This window comes from Linepithema humile, chromosome 1 (assembly GCF_040581485.1).
Source record: "Linepithema humile isolate Giens D197 chromosome 1, Lhum_UNIL_v1.0, whole genome shotgun sequence".
Lineage (NCBI taxonomy): Eukaryota > Metazoa > Arthropoda > Insecta > Hymenoptera > Formicidae > Linepithema > Linepithema humile.
This window is the reverse complement of record NC_090128.1, coordinates 12,648,407-12,669,093: the sequence shown is the minus strand read 5'-3', so window position 1 is coordinate 12,669,093 and position 20,687 is coordinate 12,648,407. Positions and strand designations below refer to the sequence as shown.

Sequence of the window (20,687 nt, the reverse complement as noted above, 5' to 3'; positions counted from 1 at the left end):
TTGATACTAACAATAAGAATCATTCTTGCGAAATCGTGGACTTACGACAATTGTTAAAAGATAAAATGAGCAAAAACGAGATATTCTATAGCTTTGAAATTGTTTCTGTGAAGATGCCTAGTTTATTTTACCAAAGGTTTGTAATAAGAGAAATTGAGCTTTTTTCCAATTTTTTCAATTTTTACAAATAACGTGATAATCAGAGTAACTCTTAATTAAATTAATTACTGTAATATACAAGAAGTAAACCTTTTTTTAATATAAGAATCTCAATATAAATTTTTTATTGTTTGATACTTTATTGAGATTATTGGATTTTTTAGATATGAAATAAGTTTTATTTCTCAATAAAAAATAACTATAAGACAACACACACACACACACACACACACACACACACACACACACACACACACACACACACACACACACACACACACACACACACACACACACACACACACACACACACACACACACACACACACACACACACACACACAATACATCTTTAAAAATATATGATATTTAGACTTCTCAGAGACATGGATAAATTTTCACCTCTTTTTTATGCCTTAACGTGGCACAACAAAGCAGCTTCCAGTAATAATAGTTATTTGCCTTTGGATCTGGCAGAGAATTTATTACCACCTAATACTCTTTTGCATCTAGCAGTTAAAGGTTTAAAGCGTGAAGAAGTTATCTATATTTTAAAGAAAGCCCTTGCTTCAGGAATAGTTAATATATTTGCACTACAAGGAGGTAATTTTTTTATTGTTAATTTTGTCAGGTTTCGTTGAAGGAATCTAAAATATAAAATATATTTTGAATTTGAAAATATCTTTATTTTTTGAAATGCGTTATAATATACGTTTTGTATTTATTGAAACATTTATATCTTTTATATCTTAGTACATTAAATAATCGCAATTTGTGATAAAGTGTATCTTTAAAGCTTGATTTTATCTGTTTGATCGATTTCTCGAGTGTTATGTTGAAAAAAAAATGTTTCTGGCTGAGTTGCAGATTCGTTATCCGAAGATGGTGATTTCAAATATGCGGCGGATTTAGTCACTTTTATTAGAGAGCAATTTGGCGCTATATTTTGCATATGTGTAGCGGGTTATCCTCAAATGCATCCAAAATCGGTTTCAAAGAAACTCGATTTGTATTATCTACAAACAAAAGTACCTATATTTTGCAGGCATAGTTAATAATAAATTTTGTTCTCGAGCACACATTCTAATTATAAATTTGTAGGTAGAAGCAGGTGCAGATTTTATTATAACACAAATATGTTTTGAATCTCAAGTCTTTATAGACTTCGTCAGAGATTGTCGAAAGATGGGAATTCGGATTCCAATCATTTCCGGAATTTTTATACCAACAAGCTTTAAGAGTTACGAGAAATTGGTTCACATTTGTAAGCTTGAGATTCCGATCAAAATAAAAGATGATTTGACACAAATAAAGGATGATAATCAAGCAGTGAAAAAATTCGCAATTGATTTAACAATGCAGATAATAACAGACATAATTAGAAGTGGGACTACATGTGGTTTTCATCTATTTACGTTAAATAGGTAAAATATTATAATCATATACAAGTAATATTAAATTTATAAAAGTAAGAGATATGTAGATGTATTATATATTTCTAGATTGCCGTTGGTGGCAGAAATATGCAAGCGTATGGAATTTCTTAAAACTGAGGATCTGTAATAAATATAATGATATTTGATTTATATTTCAGCATTATTCTAAATTAAATGCAAAAGATGATTATCCAAATCAATTTTGTACAAAACAAAAGCAACATGTCTGTGTTTTACTTAATTATTTATGTACTATAGTTTGTTAAATCGATATTTTAATTTTATAGTATACTAATAATTTTAATATTTTTTACAAAATTGTTGCAGATAAACTTAATTAATCAATAATTAAAAAGGCCTACATTAGATATAAAATTTTGGGGTGTCATATGTTCATAATACGTCTCTGTAAAAATAATACCGTGACTGGACACTAGTAGGCGCCACGAAAGTGCGCGCAACCAGCGCATGCGCGCGCTAAGGTGCAGACGGTGTAGTAATGAAAGTAGCGCGGCCGAAGTTAGTCGAGTTCAGTCGAGGTTGGAACGCCGCAGGTGTAGTGTTGGTTGACTAGTCAGACAATCGTGAGTCTGTCAGTTTGAGGGACGAAACCCCCGCGCAGGATTAACGCACTCAAGACAGCATGGCGCTCTTCCGCTTCACCCCGAAACGCTGCCTCGAGTTTCAGGTGAGTCGTCTCTATTTTTCTCTTACGAAGTAACAAGATTCGCATCATTTATTTTTCAAATTATCAATCGAAATGTTCGATTCGCGATTCGCAATTTGAATAACGAAGATGAAAATTGAGCGTGTCCGAAATTCGTAATATTAAGATTTTGTCTCCGTAAGCGAAAACGCCAACGATGACGGATTTTATTGTCGCGGGCGGTTGGCTGCGGCGTTTTATCGACCGGCTCGTGGTGGAAACCCTCTCATACGCGAGCATGAGCGACCGATAGGCTTCCAAATTTGTCCATGAACAGACGATCGAACGGCCGAGATTTCTCGCTTATTGCAAAATGGTGGTTTTGGAAAAGTAAAATGGGTTTGAGCAATGAATGTGAACTGATAAGTGTGCAGGATGCGCATGCCTGTGTGAGTGTTTCTCATTGTGTATTACGAATAGGATCTTCATTGTAGGTAGGGATCGCAGGCCTCGTTTTTGTGAGAATGAGGAGCGATTCAATGTGTGCGTGTATGATGTGTCATATAACTGCTAGGTTTTTTCGATGTTGTACATCTTCAGAATGTAATTCATTGTAAAGTAACTTTAGTTCTATCATCCTGTATCATATTTTACGTCTCTGATTACATTTGAAGATGTACAACTGCAGAACGATAAAACATACTGTACATGACACTATGCATGTGTGTGTGTGTGTGTGTGTGTGTATGTGTGGATGATATGACCTTGTAGAAGTGTGTTATTGAAATGGTTATTATGAATAGATTCGTGGTTGTGTTTTATAAAAAGAATCGAAATCCAACAGCAATATATATGTGTTGAAATTTAATATATACAGCAATAAAAAATATATACATATATACAATAATCGTACATGAGAGCGTATGCTTGATTTTAATTTATAAATGCAACCGGAAGGGACCTGATTAAATATATTATTGATTATATCATAATGGTCTTAGAAAATTTATGCTAATTATCGGATTCTCATACATCTGTTGTTCTAAAAAACTGGAGCTCAAGTTATATAGCGTTTTCTCAAATCTTTTAATTATTCTAAGATCGATTGAAGATTCCGAAAGTTAAGATCAAGGTTGCAAGTTCGGGGCTGTAGAGAATTACATAAGGATCGCGTGCAAGGTTCTTGCGCCTTGGAACATTTGAGTGGATCGATTCGCGGGAATCGATGCCACGCGTCTGCACGAAGTTCCAGCGGTGCATTCGGTCGCGCGAAACCGCGAGGAAGTACGGCCACGTCGAACTAATCCGGGAACTTCCCGAGATCGACTTGTTTTTGCCAAGAACAGCTCAGACTTATTTATGATGGCAAGATGATTAGGTTCTTATTTTCTGGTAAATATCTCAATCGATATCCTTGCTTATTGATTATTTCACAAGAAATTCCTTACGTTCCGTTCGTTTTGAAATATTGTAATATTTATAAGTATACAATTTTAGTTTGTCGAACGTTGTTGGACGTACTGTCGATTGGCTGTCGATAACAGCAAGGCGGGGAGCTTCAGTTGGACTTTTGTCGAAATAAAGTCGGAACTGATACGACTTCGTACGACAAACATGAACGTGCAGTATTACATATGTTACGACCAAATTTGTCGTGCGGAAAATCGTATAAGCACTAGGAGCCAATCAGTGCATCCGACAATGTCAACAAACGTTAAATAAAATTGTACTAAGAATTAAAATGCAATATTGGATTTTATCTCAATTTGCTATAATTTATTTTACATGCACCAGTAATATATTTTATGATATTTATAATATCAATATATTTTTTTGTGCATTGTGGGAAATTAGTGCCCCGTTAATAGGCAATTTACGACAAGATATTTGTATTTAAAAATTCTATACTGTTATATATTTGCTAACACCTGACTCGTTTTAGAGATTACGTAGGAGCAATCTCATGCTATTTGCATTAAACCTGTCTACAAAGATACACCTGTGTACTCGCCTTTCAGAATTAACGCTTAATTAGAGTTCTTACATAATGATTGTTTGAACGAAATGACGTCAACTTTGTTGATGCAAGTCGATCACTCATTATCAAAAGTATGCATGTCAAGCACCATATTTTTTCTATAAATTATAATTTATTATTTTTTCACGTTAAATTATCGATGCACTCACAACAGAGAAGAGCGCAGATATTAATAAGAAAAAACTAGTACAGATATTAACGAAGTAATTGAAATAATTGAAAAAAAAAAAACTTAAACTTGCTTATTGTAATTAAGTTCTCGTGCTAGGAATAAAAATTACATAAAAGAATGTCGAGCCGATGATGTCTTCTTCATTGCATACCACTCATTAATTGAGTTTTTATCAGAATGCGAAAAAAAATCATTTCTATGCGTGATTATGCAATGCGCGTTGGCTGTGTATTTGCTCTGAATCCTTGCCCGTACACGTGTGTTACATGTCGCATGACTGTGCGAAACTGATTTATACACAGTGATAGGACATATTCATGATAGAACACGTCAGACTTTTTTTCCCTTTAACTAACCGCATCGTAGAATTTCGTAGAGAGCTCAAGTCCAAGTCGTTTTTACGATTAATTGAGTTTTTATCAGAACATGAGGAAAATCATTTCTATGCGTGATTATGCAACGTGTGTCGGCTGCACGTTTGTTCTAATAATGCGCGTGACGTGCTGCTAAATCGATTTATGCAAATGTTTAAATAATTATAGTACCGAGTCTCTCAGATTTACTGAGTCTCTGAGATTTATAATAAATATCGTAAATCTTAAATTACGCGAAATTTAATTCTGTAGTTTCGTGTATAATTCAATTTATCAAAATATTATTAGAAATCGCGAATGCATTTGAAGCATGCGAAATGTTTAAAACATTTTTTAATTGATATCTGTATTGTAGAAAATATATTTCATGAGAATTCGCGTCACGGCGCGCACGCGTACGGTGAACACGTTGCAACACATTTTAGAGAACAGAAGACGCTCTGTCGCCTTTTTCATTTTATACAACGACTCTAGAATTAGGATCAATAAAAGTAATCTTACGAATTAATAATTTTAAAGTGGTGATACTTTTCGCAATCGTGTAATACCGCGCATTAAATAATTTAGTAATAAAGCCATAATCGTTGAGAAATTTTATTAACATTTTCTTTTTTTTTGTGTATTAATATTATTTATTTCATAAATTTTTAATTTCTACGATGTAATATAATGCAAGATACAAATTTATAGCTTCCTACTTTGTTGAAAAACGAGTTTTTTTGTCTGTCTCGTGTGCATAATGAGAAAATAATGTCAGCGAGTCACTATACAACACCTTGTTATATGCATATCGCATATATATTATTCGCACGTGGCCTGTATAAGCATGTAGATAGTAGGAACCCCGTCGTCTCATCGGCACAGACTATTCATTGAGTTTTGTAAGACTTGGTTAATTTTAGCGATGATTCGAGGTCAAAAAACCGCCCGTGGCCTGGCTCCGTATCGATTTGATCAGTTCTATCGGTCGCGTTGTGTCATCTGGTTGGCTAATTAGGTCAAGTTGTTCGATAGATCTTTTTTCGAAATAATGAAGACTTTTATGTCATTGAAATGGAAATTTTTTAAATAAATTTCAAGCAGCTTTGCTTCATAAATTTGTAACAAAATCGTGTCATTATGTTACAACCTTTTAATATTTATAACTAAACATTTAAAAAATTCAAAAAGCGAAGTAGATTTTATTTGAACTTACGTCCAAACACAAAATAAATCTTCATCGTTTGTTTTAGAAATTTTTAACGAATCGTATCTTCTTTTAAAATAGAAGCATTTTAAAATATATATCGCTAAATATCTACTAGTAGATAAGCCATGTAATTAAGCCATATGTTGATTATTTTACTTGTATACCACATAATAGTTGGAAAACTCTTGCGGTTAAATAAACGCATATATGTAGGTATTGCATTGAATTTATATATATATATATATATATATATATATATATATATATATATAAATTCAATGCGATTGATTAATTTCAAGGCTGCCTAAGCGATCGCTTAGGCGATAATCAAATATTTTGCTATCGCACTATCCTAAAACCACATATCGCGAAATATTTTTATAGCAATATAATTCCACAAACTATTATACTAATTATATTAATGTAACGTAGTGGAAAAAATCACGAGGCTCAAGAGTATTTGTGAATTTATTATATCACGATTCTTGGCAGAGTCGCGGAGTTTTCTCGCCGCGCGATTGTATATACATCTCATCTGTTACCTAACGACGACACATGACGGTCCTGTCGCGTAACGAAATCTATTTCAGGGGCAATTCTTTTATTTCTAAGCCGTATTTGTCATTTCTTCTTTTGACCTAACTCCAAACACGTTTCATTACCATCGCAACGTTTCGCAAGGCAGCCTTTTTTTCTCTTGTGAATTACCATTCTATTCTCTAGGCGAGCCATGTCAAAGGATTTTCTCACAAATACACACGAATAATGTTCGGTGGTAATTTTTAATGCTGAGTTTTCTGAAAAGAAGGTCGATAATTGGTATTTTAAGGAAATTAAAAAGATTTTTAATTATTTTAAATAAAATTTTAGAAGTTTATTTGCCACGTTGAGATTTTGCAGGGTGTTTCGAATAGCAATTAGAATTCGAGACTACCACGAATGTTATTTTGAACGCTCTCAGTTATATCATAGTTTTAAAATTAAAAACATTAGAGAGAAAGAGATAGAGAGAGTGGGTTACTCGCGCTGTAAGCAAATCGCGGTCAGTCGATCCTCGTCGCGAATTAACGGAGACATATTAATTAAAGATTACTAATTAGTCGATACTTTAATGTTGTGTAATAAAGTTGCAATCGCGTATGTGTATATTTGTGTAATTTTAAAAATATTTTTCTTTTGTACTCTAATATTTTTTTATATATATATATATAAAATTGCAATGCAAATATCAGCAATACTGAAGGTGTTATTTGGTTATAAAAATCTTACTTCGGTCTTGGAAGGCGGTTAAATATTAACATATATTTTCTCAAGTAAAATTTTATATTATATTTACTGCTTTTAAGATTGTTAACGATGATCGCCCAAAATTGTACTCTTACTTTAGCGTTGCTTACTTAATATTGCAAAATGTGTTTGTACAAATGATAAAAAAGTACATTCCAACAGTCTCACGTGTCTTTTTTGCTTACTTACTTAATTTTATTATTTTCACTTACGTAACATTTTTAATAATGTCTTTCTGAAATATCTATATTTATTTTCTTGTCAACATTTTCCATTTCACGCGTTTTAAACTTTTATATTTATTAGAAATATTTTTGGTGGAAGAATTAATCATCAATATTTTAAAATATTCAATTTTTAATTATACATTTTAATCTAAAATATTGTTTACTCTTTTCTACAAATAATATTACATATTTTTGTTAAATATTATGTAATCTAAAAATTTCTATCATATTATGATTACGATGCCATGAGAATTTTTTTATATTTAATTTTCAGTTTAGAATTTGTACAAAAATTCAATGTTGAAAATTTAATACAAATTTAGATTAAATTCAATTTATTTGATGTATGAAACGCGCGCTTTAAAATTCATAAAGAGCGACATCCTGAACATTTCTCGTCGTGCTGCTCGCTTTAGCGCCGTTTGATTATAAGGCGCGAGATCAATTAGGTAATCGTGAGGGTGGCGAGAGTATTTCCAGCTGATAGTATCTTTTATGAGAGCAAAGTACGTAATTGACGATAACGAAAGCGTTATCATATCTCTGGTTCGCTGATTATTAATCAAATATATCGTTAATATTTTATTGATCTGATTAAACAGCAATTGTACCGAACTCTTTCCATAAAGTTAACTAACCAAGTCAGTTATCTTATTGATTTTGTCAATAGCGTGATTTATTCATTATCTTTGGATCTTACTTCTGCACTTATCATTGAGAACAAAATTTCTAGCATTGAAATTTTATCTTATTGCAGATATAAAAATGTAGAATTATTATATTTTTATTTAACATTTTTTCTATTATAACACAACACGATAAGGAAAATTTTTTGTTGGAATAAAATAATTTAGTTCGTATAAAATGTAGAAACAATGTTGACGCGTCATAAGTGAATTACGTGTCTGGGCAATTTTGTAGATCAAGCACGAGGAGATTAAACTGATTGCGAGCAGATATAATAATTTGTTTCGCGTTGAGAATTCTATTACGTTGCTATCATGCGACCTAGAATGCGATTCTAAGAACGGGGAAGATAGAAACCGTTCAACACGATAGAAAGGCCACGAATCCGAGCCAGTGGATTCGATGGTGCAGTGTGGAAAGAGCTTTTTTACGGGACAAACTAGTATTTGTTCACAATCGCCAAAGAAACGATTGTAGACACAGATAATCGCCTTTTATCAAAGATCGAACCTTCAAAGTGAATTAACGCGAGAATGATTTTTTTGTTTTACGTCAACGATTTTCATATTTTTCACATGCATCACAAGACAACAAAACAAAAATTTGTGATTAGTTTTATTAATTTTTAATTACATAAAATTTTTCAAAAATTTAGACGCTTACTTGATTGTTAGCATTTTCTTGTTTACTTATTTTTTGTTTTAATTTGTTTATTTTTTAATAATTAAAGACACGATTGTTTTTAAAACAAAGGAGCTCTTGCGTCGTATTATGCGGGTCACCGAGTTTTGACGAAGAGAAAGAATTCAAACCTCAATAGAGAAAGGATTTATGACCTTGTTTGGTAGACCGGTTAAGATTGCCTCGATTCTTCCACTTTTGTTTCTGGCGCGATCTTTTCGTACGAATGTATGTCGTAACCGGTTAAGTGATCATCTTAAATGATGATTCCATTTCTCAATTCGGTGCTTGGCTTTTAGGTTTCATGCGCAGTGTGGAGCGGAAATACTCGCTAATATAGTTTTTAAATAAAAGGAATCAATTAGAATGTTTAGTACTAATTTTTAATATAAAGAACATTTTTAATATTTTTAATATTTAATATTTTTTTAATATTTAAGATTTTTATTTTTTTTTTAATTTAAATGAAGTTATCGCAATATATGTAAATTTGTAAAAGTTCATATTTTTACGTGTGTGTGTGTTAATATTATCATACTGAATATGCTACAAGGTTTACTACCTGAAAAAACTACTCATTTTTTTTACCAAAAGAAAAAAAAGAAAAAAAAGAAAAAAAAAAAAAAAAAAAAAAACGAAATGTTTAGAGGATTTTATTAAGACTCGTGAACTTTTACTGAAAATATCTCTCTTTGATAATTTAACTTTTATTTTTTAATCGACTTTTTTCAGTTCTTTTTATTGCTTTCTTAAATTTAACATTTCAAGCTTGAATGATTCTTAATTTGTTTTAATGAATATAAATAAGAAACATTAAAAAGTTCACACAATAAGCAAATTTACTTTAAATTTACATGAAAAAAAGCTTAATTTTACTTTGAAATTCGACTCTAGAAATTTTATGCGTGGGAAATTTATTTTATTGTATAATATTTTTAGGAACTTTTTTCAAGATTTTAATTATGTGCATTTTAACTCATACACATTTATCTCATGCTGTATTATTACTTCTTTTATTACACTTGAACATACACGGCTACACAAAAATGTGCTTATTTGAAACGTGTTATTGCTAACGAATGCTAATTTATTGTTAGATAAAACGCATGTCGCAATTCAGATATATTTACCTCATTTATCGGTGACCTCGAAGGAATAATTTAATATACGACGAGAGGGTTGACGAGGAAAAACGGAGCAATCGACTGTTAGTCGAGCAAACAGACCGAATCGCATAGCTTTCATAAAGAATGCAGCGAACGCGATGGTCGATTAATCCCGAAATAGCGGGATACGTTCTCGTGAAAAGAGCGATATATCGATTACCGCGAGGGTAGTGCATTTTCCGCTAATTGAATCGCGCTTCATGGTGGTTTGTATAACTGAATTGACGTGCACAATTGCAAATTCTGTTACATAATGACAATACTTAATAGAGCAAGAATGTTATGTTTTTTTTAATAACTGACAATTACGGAAAAGAAATATTAACAAATTATGAATTTTTTAATTTAATAGCTTATGCTATCAACGAAGCATTATTAAGCTACCATTATTTTATAGTCAAATATAATGATAATGATAATAATTTTAAACAGATTGCCTTTTATGTATTATTTTAATCATGCTTGATTTTAACTTAAAACGAACAATTTTGTTCTTGCAAAAAGTGTGTTATAAGGTCATGGAATACTCGCAATCAGCGAATCAGTGAATATTCTTTATCTGACGATAGCGCTCCCTCTTGTTTCATGACGACAATAAGACTTTTACGATCGGATGCGTTTTATGCGCGCGAAAGAAATTAATCATGAGTCACGGTGTAAGAAGTAACGGCTTAAAATGACGTCAAATGTGTCGATGTATCAGCTAATATATGCCGGACGATGATCCGTCGCCTTTCCCGACGATAAAGAGCGCAGTCGACTGGAAAATCTGCCCGCGGCGATCGTTTCGTCATCGATATGTGCGTTATGTGATTTATCATTGGCAGCCAACACAATCACCACTACGATCTGTAGCGATGTAATTACGCCTACTGACGTAATAAATGAAAAAAGAGAACTTTATGCACGTTATTCCTACGAGTGTTTATTGTTGAGAAAAACTTGGAAAATCTGGAATTCTTAGAGAATTTTATTGAGACTTCAAACATTTTTGTTAAATATATTTTTTCGAGAATTTGTTTTTAATTGCTTTTAGTATTTTGTCAAATTTAATGTTTGAAGCTTAAGTGGTCCTAAATTCTTTTTCTATAAATTTGAGTAGAAAACATTAGGAAGATTATGCAATGAACAAATTTATTTTAAACCTATATATAAAAATTTATTTGGCAACGCTTGGAAAATTATGGAACTCTCAAGCATGCAAAATCTATATCGCTCGTAGAATTGTTTTCACATGAAAAGCTTTGTCTCTTTTTAGACGGTTTAGTGCTAGACTTTTGGAATATTAATTTTCATAATTTCTTCACCGATCAATATGTATGAAAAGGGAAAACTGTGAAATTATTTTCGCTATATGTTGGCGACATGATAACGCGATCACAGAGCATTTACATGTGTATGCGAGAGTGCAATTCTTATCATCCGGCTTCCGACAGACGATTGAGGTGAAGGTTTACATTTATTATAAGAGATATATTTACATATAATTAAAACATTAGAATGTGATTTACTGAGCAGTGTAATGAAGTGTTTTAATGTGCGATTTTTTTGATAAGTTACTACGGGCTTGATAACCGAAAAGCATAAAATTGAAGGAAAATAATAATTAATACTATTATATTATATTATTAATTTAGTAATTGATATTATTTTAATATATTTTAATACACACCGTTTATTTTTTAAACGCGATGTAGATTATATTTTCATGTTATATGTTGTGCATAGAGAGTGCAATAAAAAAATTGATATGAATTTGGAGACTTAAAAGATGATTTTAATAAACAAATTATTAATTACAAAAAGATGCACTCCATATGATTTTATAATTACATGACCATATAATTTGCACTCAAGAAGTTACATAATGAACTTTGCCTCCGCTCTATTAAACTTGGATATCACGCGCCATGAAGATCCAGATTCATTAAAAATCTTATCAGCCGCTATCATTCGAGTCTAGCCAATACATCTTTTTGAATTTTTCTATATTATGTCGTGCGATATTTTCTGCAAAAGGCTGTATATTGGAGAGAAATTATTTATTAAATCTTAGTATTATTCTTATAGATTTCTAAATTATTTTTTATACGTGCTACAGGCTGTTATCGAAACACAAACTGTGTGCAACACGAAATTTAGCTCGCGTTTATTCGCGATTGCTTCCCACGTGATAAACATTGATATCATACCCGTAGTTCGTATTTAACACGATATGAATCTCGCGTTGCATACCGAGAGTGATGCCGCTCGCATTTCGCTTAACGCATGCTTCGTTATCAAATTGAACTGATTAGCGAGCTTCGATATGAAATATTTTCTGTCATTAGTGGTCAATAAAAAAATAATTAAATGACATAAATGAATATGAAACCCATAATAACAAAATAAAATGATAATACGATTACAAAATAAAATATTAATTAAATTCCATTATTAAATAAATAGGTGGAGCTTGGCTTTCTATTCTATTAGCATGAAATTAATAAATGTATTATTTTTTTAGACATTTTTATACTCACATACTTAAGTGTCGCAAACTAAAGTGCCGCTTCTAAAATGATTACAATTGTCACCAGGTCGATAGGTCAATTGCGCATTTTAAATCACATTTACTATGAGCATGATTGACCCTTGAAGACCGAGGATCTTATAATTGTTATCCAATCAATCTGCTGCTCTCGCGATCTAAGCGAAATCGAATCTTGATTAATCGATAAGCACTTTTGCGATACAAAAACAGGAAATTGTATTAATACATTTTCGACACATACTCAAGTTAAGGATTAAAGGGATTAAAATTGGAATTTGAAGGTTATTAAGATTGTTATCTCTAATTTATCACAAACGATAAAAATTATTATTAAAGTTGTTATATTATTGTTATCATTTATTTATTTTTTATTACTAAGAACTGTATTATCTTTTTTTTTATGCTTCTAGAGATTTGAATAATTTTATATATATTTCTATTGCTATAAAAATGATTGTGTCTAAAAAAAAGGACATTGGAAATTCTGATACGTTGGCATCGATACTCTTATCATGTTAACATCGTGCACGGTAACCCGAATTGCTCGACAAGTCGAAGTCCTTTTATTTTTAGCCGCGTCACTGGCTCGCTTCCCAGATTTTCCATCAATAACAATGTTCTCATTTAGCCATTCAAAGTGAAAAAATATTGCTTGCATATTTATCGCGCTTTATACATTATTCTTCAAAAGATTACAATACCAAATTATGCGACATTCACAAAGAAAAAAAAAATTTTTATTTAAAAATTATATTTTTACAATTTTTTTCACATTTTGCTTACATCTTTTTTTTACATCGAGCTTGATTAAATTTTGGTCCAATTTAATCAAGCTGACAAAAAATACAATAGATCGATTGACATGTTGCATCGATTTTCGAGTTGTATGAAGGTCAAGGTCGCGGATTGCATTCGAGTGCAGGTTTCGTTAAATCATGCCCTCGTGCGCATTACCACGTGCTTATATAAAAATTGCAGATAGCGTGCGTTATCGGACGGATGATAAGAACGCGCGACGATCTTTGAACGATCTTTGAACTAAGATCCTCGAATTTAAAGGTGCACCGCGATGATAAGCGACAAAAGGCATACTTTGCTTCTTTTTTGTCAATTTTAAGAATGTTTTTTTCTCTTACGATTATTTAAATGTAATTTAAATTCATCTACGGTTTCCTACGAATTTGAATATGCTATTTCGCATTGTGTTATTTTCTGTTCTCTTCTTGACTTTGTTCCGCGCTTTGCGTAAATTTGCATTTCCTTTCCAACTTGTTTTTTAAGCTAAATAACTTCGCGTCAGCGTTCTCATTTCTTTTTTTTTTTGTTTCATCACGTTAAATATGAGCCTCGTCAAATAATTTTCAATGTTATGCAATGTTATACATTTTTTAATTAAAGTTTTATTGCACTGCAATTGTGAAAGATATACATATATAACAAAGAAAATTATAGAAAAAGAAAAATTAAAACTAATGGAAGAAAAAACGCGCTTCAACACTGCGCTTCCGTAGACTTTCAATAACAAGCCGGTAATTTTTAAGATAAAATCGATAATTTACAATGTAAATTTTACATGTAATTTTTAATGTAACCATTCTGCCGAGTTATTTAACATTATATAATAATTTTTAAATGTATGCTTTATTTAACATTTTAACAATCGCACGTTTTATACAAGTACTTTCGCCTTCATCGGTATTTTTTTACTTATTGTTAGAAATTATGTCTACATGACACTTTAGCACCGTCAGACTGTTAATTATTGAAATATTTATTATTTACAATTACGTAAAAATTTGTCTCTTATGAAAAGTGTAATATATATAAAAATTTTCGTATTGTTTCTTAAAATCTTGAAGATATTCACTGTTAGAATAATTATGAAACATTCACTATTAATTAAAATTTTGAATCTGCGCTTTGAATTAAAAAAGCGTATTGCTTACCGTAACTTCTCGACATTGCTTCTTGACGCTTGGCGCTTCACCTTGAGTTAATTATATGCAAAGTGTCGTCAGGTGTTCGTAAAGTATACGTCAAGTATATACACGCGTCAAAGCAGCTCTGTCGTTTTGTGAGAAAATTTTGTTTTTTTGAAAAAAATTCTTACGTGACGTCCGATGAAATGTAGATAAAACCGAGACGAGTGTATCACGCGTCTTTTGCTTTACTTGGAGAAACAGATATAAAACATATCATCTCGGATCTCCATATCTGGTGAATATGCCGGAATCGAAGTCACGAGGCTCACCAGTGTCCAAGCACTTGAACACGCGTGCTTCCATACGTTCCGATTACATTATATCCATTCATGTCTTCATATTTCTTTTCTTATATTAATAAATATATATATAAATTTATTTCTTTTTATCAATTTTTTAAATTATTTATTTTTATTTCTAATAGTATTTAATTACTTTTATTGATATTAGTATTATTATTAGAAGCATTGCTCTACTAATTTATATTCGTTATTATCAAATTTTTATACTTGACGCATTGAGATGCGCAATAGTTCATATAAAGCTTCCCAAAATTTTACGCCGCCTTCAGGGTACTTAAACTTACGTATTTACTTTGAAATTAGAGGTTTATCACATTCGATCAAATGATAATGATAATTAATATTTTACGGAGGATAAAAGAGGATAAGAGAGAGAGAGAGAGAGTTACCGTGGAAGGTAAATTTTTTCGTTTCCGCGAAAGCGGCACGTTCCACATTTGATAATGACCTCCAACGTGTGACCACACGACCTCGCTGTTATCTGAGTTCTCATGACGTTCGATGGTGCGTATCGTGTTTACGATACGATTTACGATTTTTTTTCCCCGTCACAAAGGTTGATTAGAAGTTTAACACAAACGTAATCTCCCGTATAATTCTTGAGTAACATACCGCACATACAAACGTAATTATCATATTCTGTCGAAAAAATTTTTTACGGCAATCAATTTATGTGATTTGATGACAAAGAGAAATTAAAACATTATCTTTTAATTAATCATAAATTTGTAATTTTTAACAAATTTTGCGGGAATAAATAAAGAGAAAATTGAAACGTGAAAAATGTATTGAGATATGAATAGCATCTTTTTTTCAAAAATTATAATAAAATCTGAAATAAAATTCTTCTGTTATAAGATATAAGACGTCAATTTCGATAACAAATTGCAGTTGTGTTTTTACACAACTTATTTTGAACAGCTTATTTTTAAGAATCGTTTCCTGTCATCTTAGAGTTATGACATTTGTAATTTGTTAGCGCACGAGCCTGAAACATTCGCGTGCTCCATTGACAGTACTATTGTTAACGAATTGTCTCTTTTACGTAATGCGCGCGCGTCTTCCGGCGTGAATTTTTCACATAACTCTATGTCAGGCGTATGAAAGGCGTATTTTGTCAAAATACAAGATAAATAAAAAATTTATAGACTGAGACATAATTTAAGAAAGAGTTTTAAAAATCTACCTAAAATATTAAATTTATGTATATTAAATACTAGATATGTGTAGAAAACTCTAAAAATTATATAATTTTATAGTTGGAATTGTATGTTTTAATTGTTATTTAACAATACTTAAACAGGTCTCATTTGTTTTTATTTCTGAGATAATCGATTTTTAATGTGTTCTGCATTTTGTATCGACAATCTTTTAACATAACTTTTTTCTTTCTTTCAGAAAATAACATCGGCGGTTTTCTCACGTCAGTTGACCGATGCATCGACGGATCTTAAGAAAGTTCTCATCGACAGGATTCCCAAGGAGCAGGAACGTGTGAAAGCATTCCGTAAAAATCATGGATCCACCAAAGTCGGAGAAGTCACTGTTGACATGGTATATATTTTATTGTTATATTCTTTCTGAATAATGAATATATATATAAGATTCTCGGAAGTTTAATCGGATAGTTACAAAAGTTGTCTCTTATTTAGTTATTCATTATTTTAATTATTTTGAAAACTGATTCGACTTTTATTTTACTTTTATAAGTTTCTTTCATTTTTTATAATAAGAAAATTAAGAGAAAAATATCACTGTTCTCTTTAATTGTAATTAATATTTATAATTAACTGCAATAATCCATAAAAAAAATAGTTAAGTCTGTGCTACTGAATTTCAAGAACACGATCGTTCGACTGATCGTTCGCACGGAAGGGGAAGACCCAGTGTGATATGACGAGTCATTTTTTTGTGTTGGAACTCAGATGATATATGTCTGATAAATACCACGCATTGATCGCGGGACCGCGTGCTTACTATGTGATCGTGATAACCGTAGCATGCATTGACAATTTCTATCGGCATTAATATCGGCATTTGCGATTTTTTTCAGCATTATTAAGCAATGTATTTTTTTCGACTGAATGCAGCGCGTGGTGATTAATTATCATCGGATGAGTCGCGGGTGATGTTTATTTATAGCTAATCTTGTTTCGCAATCAATTAACGCTAATATCATTGTCACGTCTTTTTTGCAAATATCTGGGATAGATTAAGCTGTAAAAATGCTATTAATGTTAATTACTGGAAAATACTTTAGCTAGGTTCTCGATAATACAATATATAGAATTGATCTTGCATTTATCAATGAGTGATTTAGACATTAATTAAAACAACCTGAAGATAACTAAAATTCTTCTGGATAAACAAAGTTATTTTACATAATGAGAGAAAGTTTAATTCAATATTTACGCATAAAAGTCACTTTTCATTCTTCAGAGTTGATATACTTTTCTCTGCTCGTAGATGTACGGCGGTATGCGCGGCATCAAGGGGCTCGTTTGGGAGCCCTCAGTGCTCGATCCGGAGGAGGGTATCCGCTTCCGCGGCAAGTCGATCCCCGAGTGTCAGAAACTCCTACCGAAGGCGGCCGGCGGCGCCGAGCCGCTGCCGGAGGGCCTCTTCTGGCTGCTGATCACCGGCGACGTGCCCACGGACGCGCAGGTGAAAGCGATCTCGCAGGAATGGGCGTCCAGGAGTTCCCTGCCCGACCACGTGGTCAAGGCCCTCAACAATTTCCCCAAGTCTTTGCACCCGATGACGCAGTTCTCCGCGGCGATCACGCTGTTGAATAGCGACAGCGAGTTCGTCCGGGCGTACAACAAGGGCGTGCACAAGAGCAAGTACTGGGAAAGCGTGTACGAGGACTCGATGAATCTGATCGCCAAGCTGCCGGTGGTGGCCGCCACCATTTACCGCAACATCTACAAGGGCGGCAAGGGCTTGGGCTCGGTGGACAGCGGTAAGGACTGGTCCTGGAACTTCGCCAACATGCTTGGCTACGACAATGCGCAGTTCATCGAGCTGATGCGTCTCTACTTGACGATCCATTCGGATCACGAGGGAGGTAACGTGTCCGCGCACACCACCCACTTGGTGGGATCCGCCTTGTCGGACCCGTATCTGTCCTTCGCCGCCGGTATGAACGGTTTGGCCGGGCCGCTGCACGGTTTGGCCAATCAGGAAGTGCTGGTCTGGCTGGAGAAGCTGCGCGGCCAGGTCGGCGACGCCCCAAGCGACGACAAGCTCAAGGAATTTATCTGGAACACGCTGAAGAGCGGCCAGGTTGTGCCCGGTTACGGACACGCCGTTCTCAGAAAGACTGACCCAAGGTACACCTGCCAGAGGGAGTTTGCGCTCAAACATCTGCCGGATGACCCGCTGTTCAAGGTGAATGTTCTGGATAGTTTTTGCACGAAATAGGAGAAGGATAATTAAAGCACAGATCGGTTTAATATATCTTTTTTTATTTAAGAATATTACAGTCGGAAAGATTGCTCTTGAAATGTTTTATTCCATTCGACGTTGTACTTTCAATTACAATTGTATATCGGGCGATTTCAAGGAAAACATTCCACGTACTCTTTCTGTATATTTTTCCGTATATCGTCGAGATGAAATTTATGTTATTTTGATAACGATGTTTCTTCTCTATACAGCTGGTCGCTCAAGTGTACAAGGTGGTGCCGCCGGTCCTGCTGGAGACCGGCAAGGTGAAGAATCCGTGGCCGAATGTGGACGCGCATTCGGGCGTGCTGCTGCAGTACTACGGCATGAAGGAGATGAACTACTACACGGTGCTGTTCGGAGTGTCGCGTGCGTTGGGCGTGCTCGCTTCCCTGGTGTGGGATCGCGCTCTAGGACTGCCCATCGAGAGGCCTAAATCCCTCAGCACCGATCTCCTTATGAAGGCCGTCAAGGCTTAAGAATTGTCCGTCTGTCAATCTGATCGCCAATCGTTGTCATTGTCGTCTTGAAGTCTCGTCGCTTCGATCTCGACTCTGTTCGGGCATCGACAGTGATACCGAGAACTTGGATTACGATACATTTTGATACCGACGGAACCACCTCAACGAGTCCACGCCTTATTGAGTGAATAGGAGAGAGCGAAAGTATGAGAAAATGAGAGGGAGAGATAGAGAGCGCGAAAGAGACAAGGCTAGGTATTAGAAACGACAAATAATTACGTCTTAACAATGTATTATCTAAATGTAGAATTATTAAGAGCAAACACATCAATATTCCTCCGCGTCAACGAGGCTTCGTTCGCGTCAACGTTCGCCTCGTTAACCCTCTTCCTACCATCGATACTGTTAAGTATAATTAATTACAAATAAACGTTTTAATTATAAATAATATAATTGTTAACATAGCTTAATAATTAATACAACTGTTTCAAATTGCTTACTTAAAAAGTATTGATCGTGGGAAGGGGTTGAATTGGGTGCAGTTCATACACTTATACATTTAGAGTGTATACACGTATACTCTTTATTCAAGTTGCTTTTGCATCCAAACAAAAGCGTAACTTGATATAGTAGTGGAAACTGCCAAATCCGCGAGGAAACTTAAGACAGTGCAAAAATTCAAGAGATAAATTCTAGGAATTTAAATACTACAATTCTTTTAGAGACGTTTAAGTAGATTTTTAAATGTTTCAAACGTCAAAAAGAGAGCATGTGTTTTTGGATTTGAAGCCACGCGCATATACACAAACACGAGATACAAAAGAGGCATCGGAAATAGATAAGGCATTATTGTAAATATAGTCATCGCTCAATACTCAGGCTGAGTTCTACTTGGCGATCGCAACGTTCGTGAACATTATCTATCTTTCTTTAACTTTCGATGAAAAACAAAGATAAAATGATTCCACAAGCGTTGCGATCGCCAAGTGGAACGTACCTTCAATAACACGTTAACTACCGCTAGGAAATTGTGAGAAAGGATCGGTTGCATTAACGCGAAGTCTGCGGCGATGGTCAGCGTGTTAGCGGTAATCTCAGCGATACAACGGCAGTGCGAAAATAGCAACTCCTAACTCAGCGGTAGATTTGTAGAATCGCGTAAAAATCTCAGACGCCGTTAAACGTCCAAGATCTGCTCAAGCGTCTGGAAAACGGTACAATGAAATGTCGTTCAGACGACATTCGAGTGTCTGTGACTTTCGCGTTGTCTGAGGCCGATTAAAATTACATAGGAATCAATAAATTAGGAATCTTATAATGTTATTATTGTCTTGCCTCGACATTCGAGAAATACACTGCCCTGAGAAAAGCATCACAGATTTTTTTTTTTTATAATCAGGTAGATTTCTTGAAAACGATCAATTGTCGAATGACGGAAGCGCTGTCAAATTTTCACGAATAGAGAATAGAGATTTCAAGACAATAGTTGGCATCAGTACGCTAAGCGCGAGCATGCGGTGCTACTTAGTTGAGGCACAAGTTCTCTGGCCGCTAGTTTACTGTACCATCTCCCTCAGGAAGCCCATAATTAATTATTCTTAGAACGGCGAAAGTGTCGCTGTAGTTGCGGAATACTTAAGAGCGAGCAATGATGCAGAGTGATCAATAAGCACTTAAAAATAGCGGGTACAGCCCTGTCGGACGGACGGCCGACACGGTTACCTAATCGTACTCGATCGTAGCGAGTCGCCGCGGTTCATGCGTAAAATTAAGGAGTATGACCAGTGATGAAGTCACTGTTACGAGAATGAATGAATGTGTGCACACTTTATTTATAACAAACGCGAAAATAAATGGAAAATTACAGATAACCGGCTGGAATCACTCTTCCTTCGTGCCA

The 20,687-nt window shown here is 33.8% G+C and overlaps 2 protein-coding genes across 2 annotated transcripts; both read left to right on the top strand.

Moving 5' to 3' along the window:
• The first annotated feature begins 197 nt into the window (after window positions 1–197).
• Window positions 198–2,283, top strand: LOC105668934 (methylenetetrahydrofolate reductase (NADPH)). Its single transcript, XM_012361635.2, has 4 exons — window positions 198–762; window positions 1,027–1,187; window positions 1,261–1,583; window positions 1,662–2,283. Exons 1-4 carry the CDS (start codon window positions 522–524, stop codon window positions 1,720–1,722), a joined length of 786 nt encoding a protein of 261 aa, XP_012217058.2. The 5' UTR covers window positions 198–521; the 3' UTR covers window positions 1,723–2,283.
• kdn (knockdown) lies at window positions 2,143–20,658 on the top strand. Its single transcript, XM_012361648.2, has 4 exons — window positions 2,143–2,283; window positions 16,278–16,433; window positions 17,346–18,269; window positions 18,539–20,658. Exons 1-4 carry the CDS (start codon window positions 2,239–2,241, stop codon window positions 18,803–18,805), a joined length of 1,392 nt encoding a protein of 463 aa, XP_012217071.1. The 5' UTR covers window positions 2,143–2,238; the 3' UTR covers window positions 18,806–20,658.
• Window positions 20,659–20,687: the final 29 nt, after the last annotated feature.